This window comes from Besnoitia besnoiti, chromosome VI (genome assembly GCF_002563875.1).
Source record: "Besnoitia besnoiti strain Bb-Ger1 chromosome VI, whole genome shotgun sequence".
In the NCBI taxonomy this organism is placed as follows: domain Eukaryota; phylum Apicomplexa; class Conoidasida; order Eucoccidiorida; family Sarcocystidae; genus Besnoitia; species Besnoitia besnoiti.
This window is the reverse complement of record NC_042361.1, coordinates 3058208-3085477: the sequence shown is the minus strand read 5'-3', so window position 1 is coordinate 3085477 and position 27270 is coordinate 3058208. Positions and strand designations below refer to the sequence as shown.

Genomic DNA, 27270 nt, shown 5'->3' with positions numbered 1-27270 from the left:
AGGCAATGAAGGCACAAACACGCACGTTTGTTGAGCACAACTGGAGGCGAACCCGCGAGCGCACCCTGTTCAGTTGTGCGATTATTCTGCAATTCAGGTTGCCTTCGCGGCTAGCAGCGGAGCGGACGAAAATGGAGACAGCTCAAGCAGTTCGCTCCGGACCATGTGGCCTGACACGGACTCAGCATCATATTTCTCTGTGCAGGCTGACATTGACCTGACTCGCGTGCCTCACCCTGAGTTTCAGCATGTGGCGGTTCATGGCGTACCCTGCGAGCAAAGTAAGTTCAGAGCACGACTCGTGACGCACACGCCGAACCTCCATGTCGGCGCCATCAACACGGGGAGTAGCCCACAGCAAGAGCTCGGTCTGCTGGTGTTCCCAGCGGCGCGCGTTCGGCGGAGAACTCTGCTGCGCGGGTACCCACTTCCCTTCTTCCACTGAGCTGATTTGCCCGATTAGATCGCATCTTGTAAGCGTTCGCCGGAGGCGGCTGTCGAAAGCACTGGCAGGGCTGCCGCTCGCGCTCTCCGGCGCTCTACCAATCGTTGTTGCAGTTGCTCTTCAGCCTTCACCTTACACACGCACGGGCGTATCATGCGCGATGCCAAAAAATTAGTTGCCATGCACGCTACTCAACAGAGACGCCTACCCTGATTAAGCCGCCACCTACGTATCGTTCAACTGCACATCCCGCATCACTGGTGCCCGAACTAGTACGGGATGTGCTCGGGCTGACAGAACCTCCTAAGGGAAGATTCGGTACCGCGCGTCAGCAGTCTCTTCTTGCGTGATGTACCCTGACTCTCACGCGTGCGCTGAATTCCAGCTTCCTGAACGGAATGCGCCTGTGCCATCAGAGTCCGGCGATCAGAACGCAGACTCGTCTCGATCATCTGGGAAACGGAGTAGGACGTCGGATGCTGCGCGAACCGAGGAGCTATCCGGGCGTGCTGGTGCACCGAGAGCCGCTGGGGCTCCTCGAAGCAGCGACAATGTCTTCAGCAGACTTCTTGCATCTTATTCCTCTTTGTCTCAAGGTAACGCTGAACCTGCAGTCGTAGCGACGAACAGGCTGTTTATCTCGAGTAGGAGAGAGCACGTTTTCCTTGCTCTGTTTCATCACTGCGAAGGGAGTCGTTGCTACCAGGGACGAGAGAGAGGAATCGGGAGGGGGGCGTGCTGCAGGAGCGTTGCCTGTTCTGTTTTTCGTTTCTGTGTCAGAGGAATACATCAGCTAGGTATGTGATGCTTTACTGTGCCGCGCCTCCGACATTGTCTGATCCATCGAGTGCGATTAGCTATTCAAATTACGACGGAGGCAAGAGCGACGAAGGGGCGGCGCCACCTGCGCGGGTGGTATCACTGCTACGCTCTGTGCCCGAACGACAGATCTTGGGATTCCGGTCCTCTCCTGCTTCTTTGCAGTCAGTCCTCTCTGCATCTTTCGAGAATCGCCTCGCGGACACTCGTTTTCTCCAGTGATTTCCAAGAGCTCCTCTGCTTCCCCTCCTTCATCTCCCAGTTATGTGCGCTGCTCCCGGAGCCCCTCTTCTGGAGGGGACTCGGCGGAGCGCCCACGCGCTGCCAATATCGCCCCGGTTGATGTTGTCCCTTCACTGTCCGGCACTGTGAAACTCGGTAGTCTGCACGGCAGGAGAGAAAGTAGCCCCCCAGCGCGTCAAGACTCGCATCAGAACCTGATTCTCCAGCGCGCGCCCACGTCCCATCGGACAGGACGCTCCCTGCCTGGATCTGCGCTTGAATCTCTTGAACGGCAAACTGGCATGTCTCCATTCTCTTGCGGTGGGCGGTCTGCCGATAAATCAGACGACGTGCCGGCACTCAAAGGTGAGGCTTTCCCCCCTGTCGATATGAGAGCGAAGCTGCTTTCCAGGGTCTGTAGACACCATGACCGTTTGCGCCAGGAAATGCGTTTCACATCTGGGATCGATGCTGGTTGAGTGTTCTCAAAAGATACTCCGGTTCGAGGCGTCTGTTCACGTGAGTCTCTGCAGCCTGCCCCAGTGAGCTCTGAGTGATATTACAGGTTTATCGGGTGCATTTGCCTCGCCGTTTTCAGCCAGTGAGTTGCCATGACGATATCTGGAGGATGGGGATTTTACGAGCTCAGAAGGTAATGCCTCGTGTGCCTGACGGTTTCCGTGTCTCACCCAACCAGGCGAGTATCAATCTTTGACAATTTCGCCGTCGTCGATGCAAGGTTCGGCGAGACGGCTGACCGATCTCACTCAGCGTATACGACAACATTCAGGAGATACAAGTGGAAGACGATGGTACAGGGGACCTGAAAGAGCATCTAGTCTTGATGAGCCGGCTTGTAGAGACTCTCGGCGGAGGCCGGCTTCGCCGTCGGAATCAGTGTCATCTGCCGCCTTTTCGGCGTGTTCTGTGGCGGCGGATGGCGCGCGAATACCGGCAGACGCTTCTTCTGTCCCTCCGTTGAATTTGTTTTGGCTCGGTGAAGGCACACACGCTAAAGGGTCTCCCGCTGGTACCGCCATGAATCCTGAAGACAAGAAGGCTGATATTTATCGAGCACTGCTTGACTCTGATGAAGAGGAATCTATCCGAGTAGCAACAAAACGTCTTAAAGCTGAAACAGCAGTTGCTGCATCGTCTTCTTCGCAGTCGATTTCTGGATGTGTGAGCTCGCGGAGTGTACGCGAAGAACGCCCAGGTAGACAATCACCACGAAGTGTCGCTGTCGGCCAGTTTGCTGTCTTGTCTGACATCGTTAGTAATAGAAAAAAACGCGTGCCATTTCCTGGTGATGAAGAGCCGTCCCGGCAGCCGCAGCTGCCGTCGACTGATGACTGTCAAATAGGACTGCGCGATTTACAAGTGTCGAGAGCGGAAGGAGTGATGCGGGGTGAGCAGGATCATGCATCCTTTGGCGCACGCGCTGGCGCATGGGCGACGGAGGCTGATATAGAGGACGGCCCCGATGCTGCGCTGTCGTCGCGCTTCCACCACTTTGACCAGTTTCATGAACGCGTCCAGAGCATCCGCGATCATCTTGCGGCCTTGGAAGGTGTTATCGTGCGGTGTCGATCAACTGAAGCAACTACACTGGATGCGCCCTCGCCGTTGCACTGTATGTCGGAATTGAAGTACTCTGTCGAGTGTCCCATACTACCCCGCAGTCGGACTGCCGACGATTCGCCGCACTTTCTCGCATTGCTTCCTCCTACGTCCAGCAACGGCGGAGGTATCCCGGCGGGCACGGTGCCCCTGACGACCAAGCACAGAACCTCGACTCACGCCAACAGGCGCACACAAACCCCGCTCACCAGACGAAGCCGACACCTCCACCCTGCCTCCACCCAAGACCTCAACTTACGCGTCCTGACATCTGCCTCCGCCTGCCATGACCGCCATCAAGAAGCCAGCAAAGAAGATGTGTCTGCGACGACAACACGGGCTGAAACAAAGGCAGCGCCCGAGGCTGCGGCGGGCCCGGAGGCTGCGGACGGTGCGAGGGAGAGCGCGCGCTCTGAGCCCAACGCTGCGGCGACAGCGCCTTGTGACGAGAGCGCAAAGGCCGTGGTGTTTGGACCGATGACGGACGCTGAGGCGAGGGCAGCGTTCGAGGCTGCGGAGGGCGGGAGGGCGGGCCCGGAGGCTGCGGCCGGCGCCACGGGTGCGTCGGAAGCTGGTGATGGCGCGGAGGAGAGCGCGCGCTCTGAGCCCAACGCTGAGGCGACAGCGCGTGATGGGGTGGAGGAGTGTTCGCGGTCTGAGCCCAACGCTGAGGCGGCAGCGCGTTGTGACGAGAGCGCAAGGGCAGTGGAGTTTGGACCGATGACGGACGCTGAGGCGAGGGCAGCGCCCACGGCTGCGGAGGGCGGGAGGGCGGGCCCGGAGGCTGCGGCCGGCGCCACGGGTGCGTCGGAAGCTGGTGATGGCGCGGAGGAGAGTGCGCGTTCTGAGCCCAACGCAGAGGCGAAAGCGCATGATGGCGCGGAGGAGTGTTCGCCGTCTGAGCCCAATGCTGCGGCGACAGCGCCTTGTGACGAGAGCGCAAAGGCCGTGGTGTTTGGACCGATGACGGAGGCTGAGGCGAGGGCAGCGCCCACGGCTGCGGAGGGCGGGAGGGCGGGCCCGGAGGCTGCGGCCGGCGCCACGGGTGCGTCGGACGCTGGTGATGGCGCGGAGGAGAGTGCGCGTGCTGAGCCCAAAGCAGAGGCGAAAGCGCATGATGGCGCGGAGGAGTGTTCGCGGTCTGAGCCCAACGCTGAGGCGACAGCGCGTTGTGACGAGAGCGCAAGGGCAGTGGAGTTTGGACCGATGACCGAGGCTGAGGCGAGGGCAGCGTTCGAGGCTGCGGAGGGCGGGAGGGCGGGCCCGGAGGCTGCGGACGGTGCGAGGGAGAGTGCGCGTTCTGAGCCCAACGCAGAGGCGAAAGCGCATGATGGCGCGGAGGAGTGTTCGCCGTCTGAGCCCAATGCTGCGGCGACAGCGCCTTGTGACGAGAGCGCAAAGGCCGTGGTGTTTGGACCGATGACGGAGGCTGAGGCGAGGGCAGCGCCCACGGCTGCGGAGGGCGGGAGGGCGGGCCCGGAGGCTGCGGCCGGCGCCACGGGTGCGTCGGACGCTGGTGATGGCGCGGAGGAGAGTGCGCGTGCTGAGCCCAAAGCAGAGGCGAAAGCGCATGATGGCGCGGAGGAGTGTTCGCGGTCTGAGCCCAACGCTGAGGCGACAGCGCGTTGTGACGAGAGCGCAAGGGCAGTGGAGTTTGGACCGATGACCGAGGCTGAGGCGAGGGCAGCGTTCGAGGCTGCGGAGGGCGGGAGGGCGGGCCCGGAGGCTGCGGACGGTGCGAGGGAGAGTGCGCGTTCTGAGCCCAACGCAGAGGCGAAAGCGCATGATGGCGCGGAGGAGTGTTCGCCGTCTGAGCCCAATGCTGCGGCGACAGCGCCTTGTGACGAGAGCGCAAGGGCAGTGGAGTTTGGACCGATGACCGAGGCTGAGGCGAGGGCAGCGGCCTCGGCTGCGGAGGGCGGGAGGGCGGGCCCGGAGGCTGCGGAGGGCGCGAGGGCGGGCCCGGAGGCTGCGGACGGTGCGAGGGAGAGGGCGCGTTCTGAGCCCAACGCAGAGGCGAAAGCGCATGATGGCGCGGAGGAGTGTTCGCGGTCTGAGCCCAACGTTGAGGCGACAGCGCGTTGTGACGAGAGCGCAAGGGCAGTGGAGTTTGGAACGATGACGGAGGCTGAGGCGAGGGCAGCGCTCGAGGCTGCGGAGGGCGGGAGGGCGGGCCCGGAGGCTGCGGCCGGCGCCACGGGTGCGTCGGAAGCTGGTGATGGCGCGGAGGAGAGTGCGCGTTCTGAGCCCAACGCAGAGGCGAAAGCGCATGATGGCGCGGAGGAGTGTTCGCGTTCTGAGCCCAACGCTGAAGCGGCAGCGCGTTGTGACGAGAGCGCAAGGGCAGTGGAGTTTGGACCGATGACGGACGCTGAGGCGAGGGCAGCGCCCACGGCTGCGGAGGGCGGGAGGGCGGGCCCGGAGGCTGCGGCCGGCGCCACGGGTGCGTCGGAAGCTGGTGATGGCGCGGAGGAGAGTGCGCGTGCTGAGCCCAAAGCAGAGGCGAAAGCGAATGATGGCGCGGAGGAGTGTTCGCGGTCTGAGCCCAACGCTGAGGCGAGAGCGCGTTGTGACGAGAGCGCAAGGGCAGTGGAGTTTGGACCGATGACCGAGGCTGAGGCGAGGGCAGCGGCCTCGGCTGCGGAGGGCGGGAGGGCGGGCCCGGAGGCTGCGGACGGTGCGAGGGAGAGTGCGCGTTCTGAGCCCAACGCAGAGGCGAAAGCGCATGATGGCGCGGAGGAGTGTTCGCGGTCTGAGCCCAACGCTGAGGCGACAGCGCGTTGTGACGAAAGCGCAAGGGCAGTGGTGTTTGGACCGATGACCGAGGCTGAGGCGAGGGCAGCTCTCGAGGCTGCGGAGGGCGCGAGGGCGGGCCCGGAGGCTGCGGCCGGCGCCACGAGTGCGTCGGAAGCTGGTGATGGCGCGGAGGAGAGTGCGCGGTCTGAGCCCAACGTTGAGGCGACAGCGCTTTGTGACGAGAGCGCAAGGGCAGTGGAGTTTGGACCGATGACGGAGGCTGAGGCGAGGGCAGCGGCCTCGGCTGCGGAGGGCGGGAGGGCGGGCCCGGAGGCTGCGGACGGTGCGAGGGAGAGTGCGCGTTCTGAGCCCAACGCAGAGGCGAAAGCGCATGATGGCACGGAGGAGTGTTCGCGTTCTGAGCCCAACGCTGAGGCGGCAGGGCGTTGTGACGAGCTCGCCAAGGCCGTGGCGTTTGGACCGATGACCGAGGCTGAGGCGAGGGCAGCTCTCGAGGCTGCGGAGGGCGGGAGGGCGGGCCCGGAGGCTGCGGCCGGCGCCACGAGTGCGTCGGAAGCTGGTGATGGCGCGGAGGAGAGTGCGCGTTCTGAGCCCAACGCAGAGGCGACAGCGCTTTGTGACGAGAGCGCAAGGGCAGTGGAGTTTGGACCGATGACGGAGGCTGAGGCGAGGGCAGCTCTCGAGGCTGCGGAGGGCGCGAGGGCGGGCCCGGAGGCTGCGGCCGGCGCCACGAGTGCGTCGGAAGCTGGTGATGGCGCGGAGGAGAGTGCGCGTTCTGAGCCCAACGTTGAGGCGACAGCGCCTTGTGACGAGAGCGCAAGGGCAGTGGAGTTTGGACCGATGACGGAGGCTGAGGCGAGGGCAGCGGCCTCGGCTGCGGAGGGCGCGAGGGCGGGCCCGGAGGCTGCGGACGGTGCGAGGGAGAGCGCGCACTCTGAGCCCAATGCTGCGGCGGCAGCGCCTTGTGACGAGAGCGCAAGGGCCGTGGCGTTTGGACGGATGAACGAGGCTGAGGCGAGGGCAGTGCCCGAGGCTGCGGAGGGCGCGAGGGCGGGCCCGGAGGCTGCGGACGGTGCGAGTGAGAGCGCGCACTCTGAGCCCAATGCTGAGGCGGCAGCGCTTTGTGACGAGAGCGCAAGGGCCGTGGCGTTTGGACGGATGAACGAGCCTGAGGCGAGGGCAGTGCCCGAGGCTGCGGAGGGCGCGAGGGCGGGCCCGGAGGCTGCGGACGGTGCGAGGGAGAGTGCGCGTTCTGAGCCCAACGCAGAGGCGAAAGCGCATGATGGCGCGGAGGAGTGTTCGCGGTCTGAGCCCAACGTTGAGGCGACAGCGCTTTGTGACGAGAGCGCAAGGGCAGTGGAGTTTGGACCGATGACGGAGGCTGAGGCGAGGGCAGCTCTCGAGGCTGCGGAGGGCGGGAGGGCGGGCCCGGAGGCTGCGGCCGGCGCCACGAGTGCGTCGGAAGCTGGTGATGGCGCGGAGGAGAGTGCGCGGTCTGAGCCCAACGTTGAGGCGACAGCGCTTTGTGACGAGAGCGCAAGGGCAGTGGAGTTTGGACCGATGACGGAGGCTGAGGCGAGGGCAGCGTTCGAGGCTGCGGAGGGGGTGCGGGCGGCGCGGGAGGCTGCGTTCGGCGCCTGGGGTGCGTCGCAAGCTGGTGATGGCGCGGAGGAGAGTGCGCGGTCTGAGCCCAACGTTGAGGCGACAGCGCTTTGTGACGAGAGCGCAAGGGCCGTGGCGTTTGGACGGATAAACGAGGCTGAGGCGAGGGCAGTGCCCGAGGCTGCGGAGGGCGGGAGGGCGGGCCCGGAGGCTGCGGACGGTGCGAGGGAGAGTGCGCGTTCTGAGCCCAACGCAGAGGCGAAAGCGCATGATGGCGCGGAGGAGTGTTCGCGTTCTGAGCCCAACGCTGAGGCGGCAGGGCGTTGTGACGAGCTCGCCAAGGCCGTGGCGCTTGGACCGATGACCGAGGCTGAGGCGAGGGCAGCTCTCGAGGCTGCGGAGGGCGGGAGGGCGGGCCCGGAGGCTGCGGACGGTGCGAGTGACAGCGCGCGTTCTGAGCCCAACGCAGAGGCGACAGCGCTTTGTGACGAGAGCGCAAGGGCAGTGGAGTTTGGACTGATGACGGAGGCTGAGGCGAGGGCAGCGGCCTCGGCTGCGGAGGGCGGGAGGGCGGGCCCGGAGGCTGCGGACGGTGCGAGGGAGAGTGCGCGTTCTGAGCCCAACGCAGAGGCGAAAGCGCATGATGGCGCGGAGGAGTGTTCGCGTTCTGAGCCCAACGCTGAGGCGGCAGGGCGTTGTGACGAGCTCGCCAAGGCCGTGGCGTTTGGACCGATGACCGAGGCTGAGGCGAGGGCAGCTCTCGAGGCTGCGGAGGGCGCGAGGGCGGGCCCGGAGGCTGCGGCCGGCGCCACGAGTGCGTCGGAAGCTGGTGATGGCGCGGAGGAGAGTGCGCGTTCTGAGCCCAACGCAGAGGCGACAGCGCTTTGTGACGAGAGCGCAAGGGCAGTGGAGTTTGGACCGATGACGGAGGCTGAGGCGAGGGCAGCTCTCGAGGCTGCGGAGGGCGCGAGGGCGGGCCCGGAGGCTGCGGCCGGCGCCACGGGTGCGTCGGAAGCTGGTGATGGCGCGGAGGAGAGTGCGCGTTCTGAGCCCAACGTTGAGGCGACAGCGCTTTGTGACGAGAGCGCAAGGGCAGTGGAGTTTGGACCGATGACGGAGGCTGAGGCGAGGGCAGCGGCCTCGGCTGCGGAGGGCGCGAGGGCGGGCCCGGAGGCTGCGGACGGTGCGAGGGAGAGTGCGCGTTCTGAGCCCAACGCAGAGGCGAAAGCGCATGATGGCACGGAGGAGTGTTCGCGGTCTGAGCCCAACGTTGAGGCGACAGCGCTTTGTGACGAGAGCGCAAGGGCAGTGGAGTTTGGACCGATGACGGAGGCTGAGGCGAGGGCAGCTCTCGAGGCTGCGGAGGGCGCGAGGGCGGGCCCGGAGGCTGCGGCCGGCGCCACGATTGCGTCGGAAGCTGGTGATGGCGCGGAGGAGAGTGCGCGTTCTGAGCCCAACGCTGAGGCGACAGCGCTTTGTGACGAGAGCGCAAGGGCAGTGGAGTTTGGACCGATGACGGAGGCTGAGGCGAGGGCAGCGCCCGAGGCTGCGGAGGGCGCGAGGGCGGGCCCGGAGGCTGCGGACGGTGCGAGTGAGAGCGCGCGTTCTGAGCCCAACGCAGAGGCGAAAGCGCATGATGGCACGGAGGAGTGTTCGCGGTCTGAGCCCAACGTTGAGGCGACAGCGCTTTGTGACGAGAGCGCAAGGGCCGTGGCGTTTGGACGGATGAACGAGGCTGAGGCGAGGGCAGTGCCCGAGGCTGCGGACGGCGCGAGGGCGGGCCCGGAGGCTGCGGCCGGCGCCACGGGTGCGTCGGAAGCTGGTGATGGCGCGGAGGAGAGTGCGCGTTCTGAGCCCAACGTTGAGGCGACAGCGCTTTGTGACGAGAGCGCAAGGGCAGTGGAGTTTGGACCGATGACGGAGGCTGAGGCGAGGGCAGCGGCCTCGGCTGCGGAGGGCGGGAGGGCGGGCCCGGAGGCTGCGGACGGTGCGAGGGAGAGTGCGCGTTCTGAGCCCAACGCAGAGGCGAAAGCGCATGATGGCGCGGAGGAGTGTTCGCGTTCTGAGCCCAACGCTGAGGCGGCAGGGCGTTGTGACGAGCTCGCCAAGGCCGTGGCGTTTGGACCGATGACCGAGGCTGAGGCGAGGGCAGCTCTCGACGCTGCGGAGGGCGCGGGGGCGGGCCCGGGGGCTGCGGCCGGCGCCACGAGTGCGTCGGAAGCTGGTGATGGCGCGGAGGAGAGTGCGCGTTCTGAGCCCAACGCAGAGGCGAAAGCGCATGATGGCGCGGAGGAGTGTTCGCGTTCTGAGCCCAACGCTGAGGCGACAGCGCGTTGTGACGAGAGCGCAAGGGTAGTGGTGTTTGGACCGATGACGGCGGCTGAGGCGAGGGCAGCGCCCGAGGCTGCGGAGGGCGCGAGGGCGGGCCCGGAGGCTGCGGACGGTGCGAGTGAGTGCGCGCACTCTGAGCCCAATGCTGAGGCGACAGCGCGTTGTGACGTGAGTGCAAGGGCAGTGGAGTTTGGACCGATGACGGAGGCTGAGGCGAGGGCAGCTCTCGAGGCTGCGGAGGGCGCGAGGGCGGGCCCGGAGGCTGCGGAGGGCGCGAGGGCGGGCCCGGAGGCTGCGGCCGGCGCCACGGGTGCGTCGGAAGCTGGTGATGGCGCGGAGGAGAGCGCGCGTTCTGAGCCCAACGTTGAGGCGACAGCGCTTTGTGACGAGAGCGCAAGGGCAGTGGAGTTTGGACCGATGACGGAGGCTGAGGCGAGGGCAGCGGTTTCGGCTGCGGAGGGCGGGAGGGCGGGCCCGGAGGCTGCGGACGGTGCGAGGGAGAGTGCGCGTTCTGAGCCCAACGCAGAGGCGAAAGCGCATGATGGCGCGGAGGAGTGTTCGCGTTCTGAGCCCAACGCTGAGGCGGCAGGGCGTTGTGACGAGCTCGCCAAGGCCGTGGCGTTTGGACCGATGACCGAGGCTGAGGCGAGGGCAGCTCTCGAGGCTGCGGAGGGCGCGAGGGCGGGCCCGGAGGCTGCGGCCGGCGCCACGAGTGCGTCGGAAGCTGGTGATGGCGCGGAGGAGAGTGCGCGTTCTGAGCCCAACGCAGAGGCGACAGCGCTTTGTGACGAGAGCGCAAGGGCAGTGGAGTTTGGACCGATGACGGAGGCTGAGGCGAGGGCAGCTCTCGAGGCTGCGGAGGGCGCGAGGGCGGGCCCGGAGGCTGCGGCCGGCGCCACGGGTGCGTCGGAAGCTGGTGATGGCGCGGAGGAGAGTGCGCGTTCTGAGCCCAACGTTGAGGCGACAGCGCTTTGTGACGAGAGCGCAAGGGCAGTGGAGTTTGGACCGATGACGGAGGCTGAGGCGAGGGCAGCGGCCTCGGCTGCGGAGGGCGGGAGGGCGGGCCCGGAGGCTGCGGACGGTGCGAGGGAGAGTGCGCGTTCTGAGCCCAACGCAGAGGCGAAAGCGCATGATGGCACGGAGGAGTGTTCGCGGTCTGAGCCCAACGTTGAGGCGACAGCGCTTTGTGACGAGAGCGCAAGGGCAGTGGAGTTTGGACCGATGACGGAGGCTGAGGCGAGGGCAGCTCTCGAGGCTGCGGAGGGCGCGAGGGCGGGCCCGGAGGCTGCGGCCGGCGCCACGAGTGCGTCGGAAGCTGGTGATGGCGCGGAGGAGAGTGCGCGTTCTGAGCCCAACGCAGAGGCGAAAGCGCATGATGGCACGGAGGAGTGTTCGCGGTCTGAGCCCAACGTTGAGGCGACAGCGCTTTGTGACGAGAGCGCAAGGGCAGTGGAGTTTGGACCGATGACGGAGGCTGAGGCGAGGGCAGCTCTCGAGGCTGCGGAGGGCGCGAGGGCGGGCCCGGAGGCTGCGGCCGGCGCCACGAGTGCGTCGGAAGCTGGTGATGGCGCGGAGGACAGTGCGCGTTCTGAGCCCAACGCAGAGGCGAAAGCGCTTTGTGACGAGAGCGCAAGGGCAGTGGAGTTTGGACCGATGACGGAGGCTGAGGCGAGGGCAGCGCCCGAGGCTGCGGAGGGCGCGAGGGCGGGCCCGGAGGCTGCGGACGGTGCGAGTGAGAGCGCGCGTTCTGAGCCCAACGCAGAGGCGAAAGCACATGATGGCGCGGAGGAGAGTGCGCGTTCTGAGCCCAACGTTGAGGCGGCAGGGCGTTGTGACGAGCTCGCCAAGGCCGTGGCGTTTGGACCGATGACCGAGGCTGAGGCGAGGGCAGCTCTCGAGGCTGCGGAGGGCGCGAGGGCGGGCCCGGAGGCTGCGGCCGGCGCCACGAGTGCGTCGGAAGCTGGTGATGGCGCGGAGGAGAGTGCGCGTTCTGAGCCCAACGCAGAGGCGACAGCGCTTTGTGACGAGAGCGCAAGGGCAGTGGAGTTTGGACCGATGACGGAGGCTGAGGCGAGGGCAGCTCTCGAGGCTGCGGAGGGCGCGAGGGCGGGCCCGGAGGCTGCGGCCGGCGCCACGGGTGCGTCGGAAGCTGGTGATGGCGCGGAGGAGAGTGCGCGTTCTGAGCCCAACGTTGAGGCGACAGCGCTTTGTGACGAGAGCGCAAGGGCAGTGGAGTTTGGACCGATGACGGAGGCTGAGGCGAGGGCAGCGGCCTCGGCTGCGGAGGGCGCGAGGGCGGGCCCGGAGGCTGCGGACGGTGCGAGGGAGAGTGCGCGTTCTGAGCCCAACGCAGAGGCGAAAGCGCATGATGGCACGGAGGAGTGTTCGCGGTCTGAGCCCAACGTTGAGGCGACAGCGCTTTGTGACGAGAGCGCAAGGGCAGTGGAGTTTGGACCGATGACGGAGGCTGAGGCGAGGGCAGCTCTCGAGGCTGCGGAGGGCGCGAGGGCGGGCCCGGAGGCTGCGGCCGGCGCCACGATTGCGTCGGAAGCTGGTGATGGCGCGGAGGAGAGTGCGCGTTCTGAGCCCAACGCTGAGGCGACAGCGCTTTGTGACGAGAGCGCAAGGGCAGTGGAGTTTGGACCGATGACGGAGGCTGAGGCGAGGGCAGCGCCCGAGGCTGCGGAGGGCGCGAGGGCGGGCCCGGAGGCTGCGGACGGTGCGAGTGAGAGCGCGCGTTCTGAGCCCAACGCAGAGGCGAAAGCGCATGATGGCGCGGAGGAGAGTGCGCGTTCTGAGCCCAACGTTGAGGCGACAGCGCCTTGTGACGAGAGCGCAAGGGCCGTGGCGTTTGGACGGATGAACGAGGCTGAGGCGAGGGCAGTGCCCGAGGCTGCGGACGGCGCGAGGGCGGGCCCGGAGGCTGCGGACGGTGCGAGGGAGAGTGCGCGTTCTGAGCCCAACGCAGAGGCGAAAGCGCATGATGGCACGGAGGAGTGTTCGCGGTCTGAGCCCAACGTTGAGGCGACAGCGCGTTGTGACGAGAGCGCAAGGGCAGTGGAGTTTGGACCGATGACGGAGGCTGAGGCGAGGGCAGCTCTCGAGGCTGCGGAGGGCGCGAGGGCGGGCCCGGAGGCTGCGGCCGGCGCCACGAGTGCGTCGGAAGCTGGTGATGGCGCGGAGGAGAGTGCGCGTTCTGAGCCCAACGCAGAGGCGAAAGCGCATGATGGCACGGAGGAGTGTTCGCGGTCTGAGCCCAACGTTGAGGCGACAGCGCTTTGTGACGAGAGCGCAAGGGCAGTGGAGTTTGGACCGATGACGGAGGCTGAGGCGAGGGCAGCTCTCGAGGCTGCGGAGGGCGCGAGGGCGGGCCCGGAGGCTGCGGCCGGCGCCACGAGTGCGTCGGAAGCTGGTGATGGCGCGGAGGACAGTGCGCGTTCTGAGCCCAACGCAGAGGCGAAAGCGCATGATGGCGCGGAGGAGTGTTCGCGTTCTGAGCCCAACGCTGAGGCGACAGCGCGTTGTGACGAGAGCGCAAGGGCAGTGGTGTTTGGACCGATGACGGCGGCTGAGGCGAGGGCAGCGCCCGAGGCTGCGGAGGGCGCGAGGGCGGGCCCGGAGGCTGCGGACGGTGCGAGTGAGAGCGCGCACTCTGAGCCCAATGCTGAGGCGGCAGCGCTTTGTGACGGGAGCGCAAGGGCAGTGGAGTTTGGACCGATGACGGAGGCTGAGGCGAGGGCAGTGCCCGAGGCTGCGGACGGCGCGAGGGCGGGCCCGGAGGCTGCGGACGGTGCGAGGGAGAGTGCGCGTTCTGAGCCCAACGCAGAGGCGAAAGCGCATGATGGCACGGAGGAGTGTTCGCGGTCTGAGCCCAACGTTGAGGCGACAGCGCGTTGTGACGAGAGCGCAAGGGCAGTGGTGTTTGGACCGATGACGGAGGCTGAGGCGAGGGCAGCTCTCGAGGCTGCGGAGGGCGGGAGGGCGGGCCCGGAGGCTGCGGCCGGCGCCACGAGTGCGTCGGAAGCTGGTGATGGCGCGGAGGAGAGTGCGCGTTCTGAGCCCAACGCAGAGGCGAAAGCGCATGATGGCGCGGAGGAGTGTTCGCGTTCTGAGCCCAACGCTGAGGCGACAGCGCGTTGTGACGAGAGCGCAAGGGTAGTGGTGTTTGGACCGATGACGGCGGCTGAGGCGAGGGCAGCGCCCGAGGCTGCGGAGGGCGCGAGGGCGGGCCCGGAGGCTGCGGACGGTGCGAGTGAGTGCGCGCACTCTGAGCCCAATGCTGAGGCGACAGCGCGTTGTGACGTGAGTGCAAGGGCAGTGGAGTTTGGACCGATGACGGAGGCTGAGGCGAGGGCAGCTCTCGAGGCTGCGGAGGGCGCGAGGGCGGGCCCGGAGGCTGCGGAGGGCGCGAGGGCGGGCCCGGAGGCTGCGGCCGGCGCCACGGGTGCGTCGGAAGCTGGTGATGGCGCGGAGGAGAGCGCGCGTTCTGAGCCCAACGTTGAGGCGACAGCGCGTTGTGACGAGAGCGCAAGGGCAGTGGAGTTTGGACCGATGACGGAGGCTGAGGCGAGGGCAGCGGCCTCGGCTGCGGAGGGCGGGAGGGCGGGCCCGGAGGCTGCGGACGGTGCGAGGGAGAGTGCGCGTTCTGAGCCCAACGCAGAGGCGAAAGCGCATGATGGCGCGGAGGAGTGTTCGCGTTCTGAGCCCAACGCTGAGGCGGCAGGGCGTTGTGACGAGCTCGCCAAGGCCGTGGCGTTTGGACCGATGACGGAGGCTGAGGCGAGGGCGGCTCTCGAGGCTGCGGAGGGCGCGAGGGCGGGCCCGGAGGCTGCGGAGGGCGCGAGGGCGGGCCCGGAGGCTGCGGCCGGCGCCACGGGTGCGTCGGAAGCTGGTGATGGCGCGGAGGAGAGCGCGCGTTCTGAGCCCAACGTTGAGGCGACAGCGCGTTGTGACGAGAGCGCAAGGGCAGTGGAGTTTGGACCGATGACGGAGGCTGAGGCGAGGGCAGCGGCCTCGGCTGCGGAGGGCGGGAGGGCGGGCCCGGAGGCTGCGGACGGTGCGAGGGAGAGTGCGCGTTCTGAGCCCAACGCAGAGGCGAAAGCGCATGATGGCGCGGAGGAGTGTTCGCGTTCTGAGCCCAACGCTGAGGCGGCAGGGCGTTGTGACGAGCTCGCCAAGGCCGTGGCGTTTGGACCGATGACGGAGGCTGAGGCGAGGGCGGCTCTCGAGGCTGCGGAGGGCGCGAGGGCGGGCCCGGAGGCTGCGGCCGGCGCCACGGGTGCGTCGGAAGCTGGTGATGGCGCGGAGGAGAGTGCGCGTTCTGAGCCCAACGTTGAGGCGACAGCGCTTTGTGACGAGAGCGCAAGGGCAGTGGAGTTTGGACCGATGACGGAGGCTGAGGCGAGGGCAGCGGCCTCGGCTGCGGAGGGCGCGAGGGCGGGCCCGGAGGCTGCGGACGGTGCGAGGGAGAGTGCGCGTTCTGAGCCCAACGCAGAGGCGAAAGCGCATGATGGCACGGAGGAGTGTTCGCGGTCTGAGCCCAACGTTGAGGCGACAGCGCTTTGTGACGAGAGCGCAAGGGCAGTGGAGTTTGGACCGATGACGGAGGCTGAGGCGAGGGCAGCTCTCGAGGCTGCGGAGGGCGCGAGGGCGGGCCCGGAGGCTGCGGCCGGCGCCACGATTGCGTCGGAAGCTGGTGATGGCGCGGAGGAGAGTGCGCGTTCTGAGCCCAACGCTGAGGCGACAGCGCTTTGTGACGAGAGCGCAAGGGCAGTGGAGTTTGGACCGATGACGGAGGCTGAGGCGAGGGCAGCGCCCGAGGCTGCGGAGGGCGCGAGGGCGGGCCCGGAGGCTGCGGACGGTGCGAGTGAGAGCGCGCGTTCTGAGCCCAACGCAGAGGCGAAAGCACATGATGGCGCGGAGGAGTGTTCGCGGTCTGAGCCCAACGTTGAGGCGACAGCGCTTTGTGACGAGAGCGCAAGGGCAGTGGAGTTTGGACCGATGACGGAGGCTGAGGCGAGGGCAGCTCTCGAGGCTGCGGAGGGCGCGAGGGCGGGCCCGGAGGCTGCGGCCGGCGCCACGATTGCGTCGGAAGCTGGTGATGGCGCGGAGGAGAGTGCGCGTTCTGAGCCCAACGCTGAGGCGACAGCGCTTTGTGACGAGAGCGCAAGGGCAGTGGAGTTTGGACCGATGACGGAGGCTGAGGCGAGGGCAGCGCCCGAGGCTGCGGAGGGCGCGAGGGCGGGCCCGGAGGCTGCGGACGGTGCGAGTGAGAGCGCGCGTTCTGAGCCTAACGCAGAGGCGAAAGCACATGATGGCGCGGAGGAGAGTGCGCGTTCTGAGCCCAACGTTGAGGCGACAGCGCCTTGTGACGAGAGCGCAAGGGCCGTGGCGTTTGGACGGATGAACGAGGCTGAGGCGAGGGCAGTGCCCGAGGCTGCGGACGGCGCGAGGGCGGGCCCGGAGGCTGCGGACGGTGCGAGGGAGAGTGCGCGTTCTGAGCCCAACGCAGAGGCGAAAGCGCATGATGGCACGGAGGAGTGTTCGCGGTCTGAGCCCAACGTTGAGGCGACAGCGCGTTGTGACGAGAGCGCAAGGGCAGTGGAGTTTGGACCGATGACGGAGGCTGAGGCGAGGGCAGCTCTCGAGGCTGCGGAGGGCGGGAGGGCGGGCCCGGAGGCTGCGGCCGGCGCCACGAGTGCGTCGGAAGCTGGTGATGGCGCGGAGGAGAGTGCGCGTTCTGAGCCCAACGCAGAGGCGAAAGCGCATGATGGCACGGAGGAGTGTTCGCGGTCTGAGCCCAACGTTGAGGCGACAGCGCTTTGTGACGACAGCGCAAGGGCAGTGGAGTTTGGACCGATGACGGAGGCTGAGGCGAGGGCAGCTCTCGAGGCTGCGGAGGGCGCGAGGGCGGGCCCGGAGGCTGCGGACGGTGCGAGGGAGAGTGCGCGTTCTGAGCCCAACGCAGAGGCGAAAGCGCATGATGGCACGGAGGAGTGTTCGCGGTCTGAGCCCAACGTTGAGGCGACAGCGCGTTGTGACGAGAGCGCAAGGGCAGTGGTGTTTGGACCGATGACGGCGGCTGAGGCGAGGGCAGCGCCCGAGGCTGCGGAGGGCGCGAGGGCGGGCCCGGAGGCTGCGGACGGTGCGAGTGAGAGCGCGCACTCTGAGCCCAATGCTGAGGCGGCAGCGCCTTGTGACGAGAGCGCAGGGGCCGTGGCGTTTGGACGGATGAACGAGGCTGAGGCGAGGGCAGTGCCCGAGGCTGCGGACGGCGCGAGGGCGGGCCCGGAGGCTGCGGACGGTGCGAGGGAGAGTGCGCGTTCTGAGCCCAACGCAGAGGCGAAAGCGCATGATGGCACGGAGGAGTGTTCGCGGTCTGAGCCCAACGTTGAGGCGACAGCGCGTTGTGACGAGAGCGCAAGGGCAGTGGAGTTTGGACCGATGACGGAGGCTGAGGCGAGGGCAGCTCTCGAGGCTGCGGAGGGCGCGAGGGCGGGCCCGGAGGCTGCGGACGGTGCGAGGGAGAGTGCGCGTTCTGAGCCCAACGCAGAGGCGAAAGCGCATGATGGCGCGGAGGAGAGTGCGCGTTCTGAGCCCAACGTTGAGGCGACAGCGCTTTGTGACGAGAGCGCAAGGGCAGTGGAGTTTGGACCGATGACGGAGGCTGAGGCGAGGGCAGCGGCCTCGGCTGCGGAGGGCGGGAGGGCGGGCCCGGAGGCTGCGGACGGTGCGAGGGAGAGTGCGCGTTCTGAGCCCAACGCAGAGGCGAAAGCGCATGATGGCACGGAGGAGTGTTCGCGGTCTGAGCCCAACGTTGAGGCGACAGCGCGTTGTGACGAGAGCGCAAGGGCAGTGGAGTTTGGACCGATGACGGAGGCTGAGGCGAGGGCAGCTCTCGAGGCTGCGGAGGGCGCGAGGGCGGGCCCGGAGGCTGCGGCCGGCGCCACGAGTGCGTCGGAAGCTGGTGATGGCGCGGAGGAGAGTGCGCGTTCTGAGCCCAACGTTGAGGCGACAGCGCGTTGTGACGAGAGCGCAAGGGCAGTGGAGTTTGGACCGATGACGGACGCTGAGGCGAGGGCAGCGTTCGAGTCTGGGGAGGGGGTGCGGGCGGCGCCGGAGGCTGCGTTCGGCGCCTGGGGTGCGTCGCAAGCTGGTGCTGGCGCGGAGGAGAGCGCGCGTTCTGAGCCCAATGCTGAGGCGGCAGCGCTTTGTGACGAGAGCGCAAGGGCAGTGGAGTTTGGACCGATGACGGAGGCTGAGGCGAGGGCAGCTCTCGAGGCTGCGGAGGGCGCGAGGGCGGGCCCGGAGGCTGCGGCCGGCGCCACGGGTGCGTCGGAAGCTGGTGATGGCGCGGAGGAGAGTGCGCGTTCTGAGCCCAACGTTGAGGCGGCAGCGCGTTGTGACGAGAGCGCAAGGGCAGTGGAGTTTGGACCGATGACGGACGCTGAGGCGAGGGCAGCGGCCTCGGCTGCGGGGGGCGGGAGGGCGGGCCCGGAAGCTGCGGGCGGTGCGAGGGAGAGCGCGCGTTCTGAACCCGACGTTGAGGCGACAGTGCTTTGTGACGAGAGCGGAAGGGCCGTGGCGTTTGGACCGACGACGGAGGCTGAGGCGAGGGCAGCGTTCGAGGCTGCGGAGGGGGTGCGGGCGGCGCCGGAGGCTGCGTCCGGCGCCTGGGGTGCGTCGCAAGCTGGTGATTTCGCGGAGGAGAGTGCGCGTTCTGAGCCCAACGTTGAGGCGACAGCGCGTTGTGACGAGAGCGCAAGGGCAGTGGAGTTTGGACCGATGACGGACGCTGAGGCGAGGGCAGCGTTCGAGGCTGCGGAGGGGGTGCGGGCGGCGCCGGAGGCTGCGTTCGGCGCCTGGGGTGCGTCGCAAGCTGGTGATGGCGCGGAGGAGAGCGCGCGTTCTGAGCCCAACGTTGAGGCGACAGCGCGTTGTGACGAGAGCGCAAGGGCAGTGGAGTTTGGACCGATGACGGAGGCTGAGGCGAGGGCAGCGGCCTCGGCTGCGGACGGCGGGAGGGCGGGCCCGGAGGCTGCGGAGGGCGGGAGGGCGGGCCCGGAGGCTGCGGACGGTGCGAGGGAGAGTGCGCGTTCTGAGCCCAACGCAGAGGCGAAAGCGCATGATGGCGCGGAGGAGTGTTCGCGTTCTGAGCCCAACGCTGAGGCGGCAGGGCGTTGTGACGAGCTCGCCAAGGCCGTGGCGTTTGGACCGATGACCGAGGCTGAGGCGAGGGCAGCTCTCGAGGCTGCGGAGGGCGCGAGGGCGGGCCCGGGGGCCGCGGACGGTGCGAGGGAGAGTGCGCGTTCTGAGCCCAACATTGAGGCGACAGCGCGTTGTGACGAGAGCGCAAGGGCAGTGGAGTTTGGACCGATGACGGAGGCTGAGGCGAGGGCAGCGCCCGAGGCTGCGGAGGGCGCGAGGGCGGGCCCGGAGGCTGCGGCCGGTGCGAGGGAGAGTGCGCGTTCTGAGCCCAACGCAGAGGCGAAAGCGCATGATGGCACGGAGGAGTGTTCGCGGTCTGAGCCCAACGTTGAGGCGACAGCGCTTTGTGACGAGCTCGCCAAGGCCGTGGCGTTTGGACCGATGACCGAGGCTGAGGCGAGGGCAGCTCTCGAGGCTGCGGAGGGCGCGAGGGCGGGCCCGGGGGCCGCGGACGGTGCGAGGGAGAGTGCGCGTTCTGAGCCCAACATTGAGGCGACAGCGCGTTGTGACGAGAGCGCAAGGGCAGTGGAGTTTGGACCGATGACGGAGGCTGAGGCGAGGGCAGCTCTCGAGGCTGCGGAGGGCGCGAGGGCGGGCCCGGAGGCTGCGGCCGGCGCCACGAGTGCGTCGGAAGCTGGTGATGGCGCGGAGGAGAGTGCGCGTTCTGAGCCCAACGTTGAGGCGACAGCGCGTTGTGACGAGAGCGCAAGGGCAGTGGAGTTTGGACCGATGACGGACGCTGAGGCGAGGGCAGCGTTCGAGTCTGGGGAGGGGGTGCGGGCGGCGCCGGAGGCTGCGTTCGGCGCCTGGGGTGCGTCGCAAGCTGGTGCTGGCGCGGAGGAGAGCGCGCGTTCTGAGCCCAATGCTGAGGCGGCAGCGCTTTGTGACGAGAGCGCAAGGGCAGTGGAGTTTGGACCGATGACGGAGGCTGAGGCGAGGGCAGCTCTCGAGGCTGCGGAGGGCGCGAGGGCGGGCCCGGAGGCTGCGGCCGGCGCCACGGGTGCGTCGGAAGCTGGTGATGGCGCGGAGGAGAGTGCGCGTTCTGAGCCCAACGTTGAGGCGGCAGCGCGTTGTGACGAGAGCGCAAGGGCAGTGGAGTTTGGACCGATGACGGACGCTGAGGCGAGGGCAGCGGCCTCGGCTGCGGGGGGCGGGAGGGCGGGCCCGGAAGCTGCGGGCGGTGCGAGGGAGAGCGCGCGTTCTGAACCCGACGTTGAGGCGACAGTGCTTTGTGACGAGAGCGGAAGGGCCGTGGCGTTTGGACCGACGACGGAGGCTGAGGCGAGGGCAGCGTTCGAGGCTGCGGAGGGGGTGCGGGCGGCGCCGGAGGCTGCGTCCGGCGCCTGGGGTGCGTCGCAAGCTGGTGATTTCGCGGAGGAGAGTGCGCGTTCTGAGCCCAACGTTGAGGCGACAGCGCGTTGTGACGAGAGCGCAAGGGCAGTGGAGTTTGGACCGATGACGGACGCTGAGGCGAGGGCAGCGTTCGAGGCTGCGGAGGGGGTGCGGGCGGCGCCGGAGGCTGCGTTCGGCGCCTGGGGTGCGTCGCAAGCTGGTGATGGCGCGGAGGAGAGCGCGCGTTCTGAGCCCAACGTTGAGGCGACAGCGCGTTGTGACGAGAGCGCAAGGGCAGTGGAGTTTGGACCGATGACGGAGGCTGAGGCGAGGGCAGCGGCCTCGGCTGCGGACGGCGGGAGGGCGGGCCCGGAGGCTGCGGAGGGCGGGAGGGCGGGCCCGGAGGCTGCGGACGGTGCGAGGGAGAGTGCGCGTTCTGAGCCCAACGCAGAGGCGAAAGCGCATGATGGCGCGGAGGAGTGTTCGCGTTCTGAGCCCAACGCTGAGGCGGCAGGGCGTTGTGACGAGCTCGCCAAGGCCGTGGCGTTTGGACCGATGACCGAGGCTGAGGCGAGGGCAGCTCTCGAGGCTGCGGAGGGCGCGAGGGCGGGCCCGGGGGCCGCGGACGGTGCGAGGGAGAGTGCGCGTTCTGAGCCCAACATTGAGGCGACAGCGCGTTGTGACGAGAGCGCAAGGGCAGTGGAGTTTGGACCGATGACGGAGGCTGAGGCGAGGGCAGCGCCCGAGGCTGCGGAGGGCGCGAGGGCGGGCCCGGAGGCTGCGGCCGGTGCGAGGGAGAGTGCGCGTTCTGAGCCCAACGCAGAGGCGAAAGCGCATGATGGCACGGAGGAGTGTTCGCGGTCTGAGCCCAACGTTGAGGCGACAGCGCTTTGTGACGAGAGCGCAAGGGCAGTGGAGTTTGGACCGATGACGGAGGCTGAGGCGAGGGCAGCTCTCGAGGCTGCGGAGGGCGCGAGGGCGGGCCCGGAGGCTGCGGAGGGCGCGAGGGCGGGCCCGGAGGCTGCGGCCGGCGCCACGAGTGCGTCGGAAGCTGGTGATGGCGCGGAGGAGAGCGCGCGTTCTGAGCTCAATGCTGAGGCGGCAGCGCTTTGTGACGAGAGCGCAAGGGCAGTGGAGTTTGGACCGATGACGGAGGCTGAGGCGAGGGCAGCTCTCGAGGCTGCGGAGGGCGCGAGGGCGGGCCCGGAGGCTGCGGCCGGCGCCACGGGTGCGTCGGAAGCTGGTGATGGCGCGGAGGAGAGTGCGCGTTCTGAGCCCAACGTTGAGGCGACAGCGCTTTGTGATGAGAGCGCAAGGGCAGTGGAGTTTGGACCGATGACGGAGGCTGAGGCGAGGGCAGCTCTCGAGGCTGCGGAGGGCGCGAGGGCGGGCCCGGAGGCTGCGGCCGGCGCCACGGGTGCGTCGGAAGCTGGTGATGGCGCGGAGGAGAGTGCGCGTTCTGAGCCCAACGCAGAGGCGACAGCGCTTTGTGACGAGAGCGCAAGGGCAGTGGAGTTTGGACCGATGTCGGAGGCTGAGGCGAGGGCAGCGCCCGAGGCTGCGGTGGGCGCGAGGGCGGCGTCAGAAGCTGTTGATGGCGCGACGGACACAGCGTGGGTTGGAGGTGTGCGATCCGTTCAGGAATCAGCCGGGGACTTGTCGGGGGTATCATCCGAGGTATTTCGTTGTTCGGCGCCTGATGGTGAGGCAGGTCGAAGGGACGAGTCGTCTGTATGCGATTCCCCTCTTTTCTCGGTACGGCATCTTCCCTCGCTCGGGGGTGCCCGCCGGCATCCTGTGGTTCCCCCGCTTGATTTATACTGGCTCAACGGAGGCAGTTCACGTATGCGCATGAACGAAGGCAAGGGGGGCAAGAAGAGGGCAAGATGCGGTATTGCAAATCCTTTCAGAAAGCAGGCGGGCCCAAGTATCTCTGCGGTGACTGAAGTGCCGAATACGCTTGCGCCTGACGACCCGGAGGGCATTAAGGCAGGTATTGTTGCCTCTCTTTTTGACGACGATACATCCGAAGTTGACAGCCTACCTCAGCTTCCCAACGCGGCTGCGTCCCCTGGGTCCAGCGATCTTTCCGGGCGGCTTCACGGTGCCCAGAGTCCGAGTGCTAAAGCCAGCCTGGAGTCGACCCCGCCGCAGCCGTCTCCGCTTTCAGCACTCCAAGGAAGAAACATTTCCGCTTCTGCGACGAGAGAAACAAAGAACGACTCCCGGTCGAAGCTGAGCGGAACGATGGCGTTCTCCACGATAAAGACGCTTCGTGATGCCAACGTAGCGGCCACATCGTCGAATGTCACTCAACCCCCCCGCTTTCCTGTCTCTCGTGCTGACGATTCTGGAGCCTCATCAAGCGCTAGTCAGACTCAAGAGCTGTCCCTCGTGTGGAAAGGTGTTCCTGGCTCAGGCGGAAGGGGATATCCTGTCGTCTGCGACTATAGCGGCGTCACTAAATCGATTCCCGCGCACTTTCAGAATGACATCTGCTCAAAAGGGGGCGGCGGCGCGCGTAACGCAGAGACCGTCGCTCGAGCCGTGAATACAGCGTCTGATGCCAAACATGAGGTACTCCCCTGGCTGCCGTACCCGAAGCAGTCAACGCCGACTGAAGAGATGCAGAAGCCAACTGGAGTGACAGCACATGGTGAACGAGCTACCGTAGTTGCTAGTAGAAGCAGCGAAGAGCAAGGAGAAACGGATCTGAGCATGCGAGAGGAGGCGAAAAATGAAGTGCCCTCTGCACGGCAAGTTCTAACAGCGGAAGAACTCTGCAGCCTCAAGCCAACCGGCGCGAGACCCCCTGAGACAGTTCCCACAATTCACGACACTAGGGCGCTGGTGTGTGATGAGGAGGCCTCCGGTGCTGGCAGTGCAGAGCCCGGCTATCCCGCAGGTGAAGAGCATAGGAGACGAAACGTGCCTATTCGGATGGAGAAGGAAGAGGGGACTGGCAGGAGTAACCTGGCGAGAGACAGAGCAGCTGGTCACGTTGGGGACAAGCAAACGGCGGAGAGATGTGTGGCTTCGACCCTCAGGGGAGTAGATGATGACTTGTTAAAGGAATCGCACCGCCCACCGACGCAGGGAGGCAGCGCACCTGATGCATTCCAGACGTTGACCTCCGAGGGAGTTGCTGACGCCTGCCACAGATCGCCGAGCCGTACTGAACGACAGAGGGGAAGAGACCTCGGGCAGCAAATCCGGCAGGAGGGTAAAGCTGAAGTGGATCGATCAGGCACCGCACAGGTGTCACATCACTCTGGTTCTGCTTCTTCTCCGCGCCGGTGGCCCGATCGCGCGAACGCTTCGGCCAGAGGTGAAGCTCCGGTGGGCAGCACAGCTCCAAGGCCAATAGTGGAGCCTCTCCATGAGGAGCGGACAGGTTTGCTTGCAAAGGATACTGTTGAGGGCGAGTCACCGAGTTCGCAGCTTCTAAATAAGCACCCTGGCAGCAGCTCCGCGCCGCGGACTGCGCTAGCCGAACTCACCGAACGTACATCGGGCGCCGCCTCCCTCCGCAAGACTTTCGGAGGAAGGCCGCTCGGAGCCGGGCCTCAACTGGAGGCCGACAAGGACACCAAGTCTAGTAACAGCTGGAGAGAGTGCGGAGCTCTGCTGCCACCGCGCCAGGAGGAGGAGGAGACGTCAAACTTGTCTGAGTCCGTCGCAGATGGGAAAAAATCTGCAGCAGCTGTCACTCGTCCCGGAATTTCTGCGGAAGTAAGGACCTCAGCGCCCGGCGACGCGAAACTTCAGGACCCTGTCAGGAAAGATCGTCAGGTAGACTCAAAAACGGTGTTGAGTCGACATACCTGCAGACACGGCCGACTCGCAGTCGGTCCGCCGGCCGCGCAAATCGTCCGGAGTGAGCCCCTCCGACTCTCTGCTGCCGCGAGCGGGCATGACAAGCGACGCGGTGGCACCTCGGCACGGACACGGGCGATTCAGGAATCTGAAATAGGAGAGACACAAAAACCTGGGCGTGCGTCGGCGGCAGGTTCTTCACCTCGGCGGAAGCTTTCACCGGCGATTGAGGGCGTCAAGTCCCCGGAGCGCGTGCTACGCACTGAAAAAGCCAAGACACTTTTGCAGGAGACTCCAACAAATGTCTCTAGGTCTACTGCCACCAGCGGTGGAGGCCCGAGTTCCCCATCCACCTTTGGCCTCCGCGGGGTCACGCCGCAGCGGTCGGATGGAAGCAAAGCGATGTTTGGTTTCCGCCGAACTACCGCGGATATACCCCTTGCAAGCGAAAAAGATGCGTCTGTGAGTATAGGTGGGAGCGTAGCTGGCTCTCTACAAAGCAGAAATATCATCCGTCGGACGACACCTGAGAGGAATGTGGAAGAAACAGGAAGGGGGACGGTTCCCACGGCTGACAAGAGGGCGCCCTCTCTGGCCGGTACCAGAGACCGCACTTTGGGTAAAAGCGCGCGGCCGAGGGAAGGTGGAGATGTCTCGAAAGTCAGTGACGCCATCTCGTTTGTCTGTGCACCCAGCAAGGGCGTGCCACATACGAGGATGTCCCAGCAGGTGCAGCCGTCTCGCACTTCAGTGCGTCACAGCTACGGCCCTAGCGGTGGCGCACTGCGCTCCGGCCGTGCGGCAAAGGATGCAGGGGGTAACAGCACGGCTTCAAAGGAGCAGCAGAAATATCGGGTGCCAGCAGCTGTTGAGCAAAACGCGGCGCGCCGTCCAGAACACAATCATATCACAGGACAAATGCATATCGCGAAGGGTTTGACTCCGGCAGCAGCCTCCGAAGAACCGAAAGAACAGAGTAGAAGTTGGTCTGCCAGCGTTGGCCTCTCAGAGGAGGTGATAGCCGCCAAGGCGGTGGGTAGCAAGGACGCGGTACCGGAGGCAAAAGCTCGTTCTGGCGCTGGGAAGTACCAAGTGAGACGGGCAGGACTGCCAGAAACTACGCGTCCTGCCACCCCCGTTTCGAAGGTGAAACCTCTACAACACGCAATGAAGACTGAAGCCGCAGCTTCTTCAGACGCAGCAGCGAAAGGAAAGGCACTACGTGCGGCAACTGGGTTATCGGCATGCGAAGCGCCGCCTCCGACAACAACCGCACGTGGCGGCTCTGTTGGCCGGGACCGGCCGCTGACAGCGGTGAGTGCAGTAGAGGATCGCTCCGCGTCGAATGCTAGAGAATCCGAGGCGAGGCTTCACAGGACAAGGAGACATGTGGACCAGAGGAATGCAGCTGCGGTGTTCAGTTCGGAGGGAAAGGCAGCCGCCAGTTCTCGTGAGAGTCACCAGCAAAATATGACGCAGAAGCTGCCACCACTGACCTCGTGCCACGGTGAAGCCCGCCGATCTGCAGGGTTTTCTTCAAAAGATGCGCAGGTGCCTGTCGATAAGGCGCGCTGCGCAGGATCATCGCAAGAACTGCAAACTGTACCCGGTGGGGCTTTCGCCAAACGGCTACGTGGCACGAGGCTCACAGAGATTCCGGTGGCTTCCCGCAGCGAGGAGGCGCCAGGGGGTGCAGCCAACTTCGAGGCGAAATTAAAGGCACCCGATATTAAGGCTGGTCACTCCAGCATTCCACATCCCAATCCGGACGATGCCCACGGTTCAATGGGGTCTGAGCCATCGAGGGCGCAGCGGGCGTTTTTCGGTGCAGCGGCGCACGCTCGGAGGTTCCAGTCCCGGAACCGTTTTCATAAGGAATCTGGCGCGTCTGAACAGTTGCAGAACGGAGGGGGCAGAGCGGAAATCGCTACAAAGGTCGTCTCCTCCTTGGAGGTAGATATATTATCAGCGGGCGCGCGGCCCTTGCTCGAAACCAGGGATCGCCAACCGGGTATGCACCCGAAAATATTGGAGGCGAAGGTGAGACGGCGCAACAGCTGTGCCTGTGATCTGTCTCCTATCTGTTAGAGCTCATGTTACACTGTCTGCGTTTGGCTAGAAGCGTGTGAACTGAGCACTTCTTGCCGTGGCTATGGATCATACGGCAGTGCGCAGATCGTCATGGTGGGTGCGTAGTGATTCCTTCTCACGGAAAAAACGTCTCACTGAGATATGGAATGGTGGGGCAAACCCAGCGTGCTGGGACAATGCATGCAGAGCTACCGCGTGCGCGGCGAAGAAGCCAGCACGTTTTCGTGAAGGTTGCACGCCCGGCTCTAGTGTTGACGAGTATTCGCAACAGTGCCTCAGTCCCCAACTCGTATGTGATGTGTGTTGCATGCCTGCAGGTCTTATGTTTGCAGTCGTGGTGGCGTGCAGAGCGAGTCCGTACTTGGGTACGAGCGGCGGCATGCACACGGGAAATGAGGAAGTTGGGTCTTTGCGATGGTAGCCCGGCTGGTCACAAGAGCAAGGCAGGTGGTCTTGGTCTGTCCTTATCAGCGCCCAGAGCGGCCCTGACACCGGGCGGGCACGACGCCGGTTGCGGTCGAAATGAGCCCCCGTCTTCATCTGAAGAAGCCACGCGCACTGGTTCGTTCTCTCGTTCTCGCCGTGCTAAGGCGGTGGAGCACAGGCGGCCGACGGCAGGATCCGTTTCATCAAAGAATAAGAATACGAACGCCAGCTCTCACGGTCTGCATACGTTAGACCGTTTGAAGAAAAACGAATCTCCATCCTTCGCGTGTTGTGAGGGCAGCTCGGCGTCTTCGCTCTCAAGCGGTGCTGTTGCTGCAGTGATTTTTGCCGAAGCCCGGCGCTCCGCTTCTTTCACTGCAGATTCTGAAGGCAAGCGCGAAACATAGGAGTTTTGAGCATTCATCGAGGGGTTTTGCTTCCCGTAGTGACGTCTCTGATGCATGAGCAGGATTTTACGGTTTGATGAGAAGATGCGGATGAGTCCATCTTATCTTTGTGTCTCCCACTCGAAGACGCGCACTGACGCCGGAAATGAGCGGCCCACATCTCAATCTAGGATAGCGTTGACGAGGAGCAGCGCT

General features: G+C 66.2%; 1 protein-coding gene across 1 annotated transcript; it reads left to right on the top strand.

Moving 5' to 3' along the window:
* Window positions 1-248: 248 nt before the first annotated feature.
* On the top strand, window positions 249-26663 carry BESB_068400 (uncharacterized protein; the record flags this gene model as incomplete). The annotated part of the gene is made up of 7 exons (XM_029365233.1): window positions 249-281; window positions 862-1041; window positions 1226-1242; window positions 1527-1852; window positions 2184-14048; window positions 14115-26162; window positions 26560-26663. The coding sequence occupies 7 exons, from the start codon at window positions 249-251 to the stop codon at window positions 26661-26663; spliced, it is 24573 nt and encodes an 8190-aa protein (XP_029218816.1).
* Window positions 26664-27270: the final 607 nt, after the last annotated feature.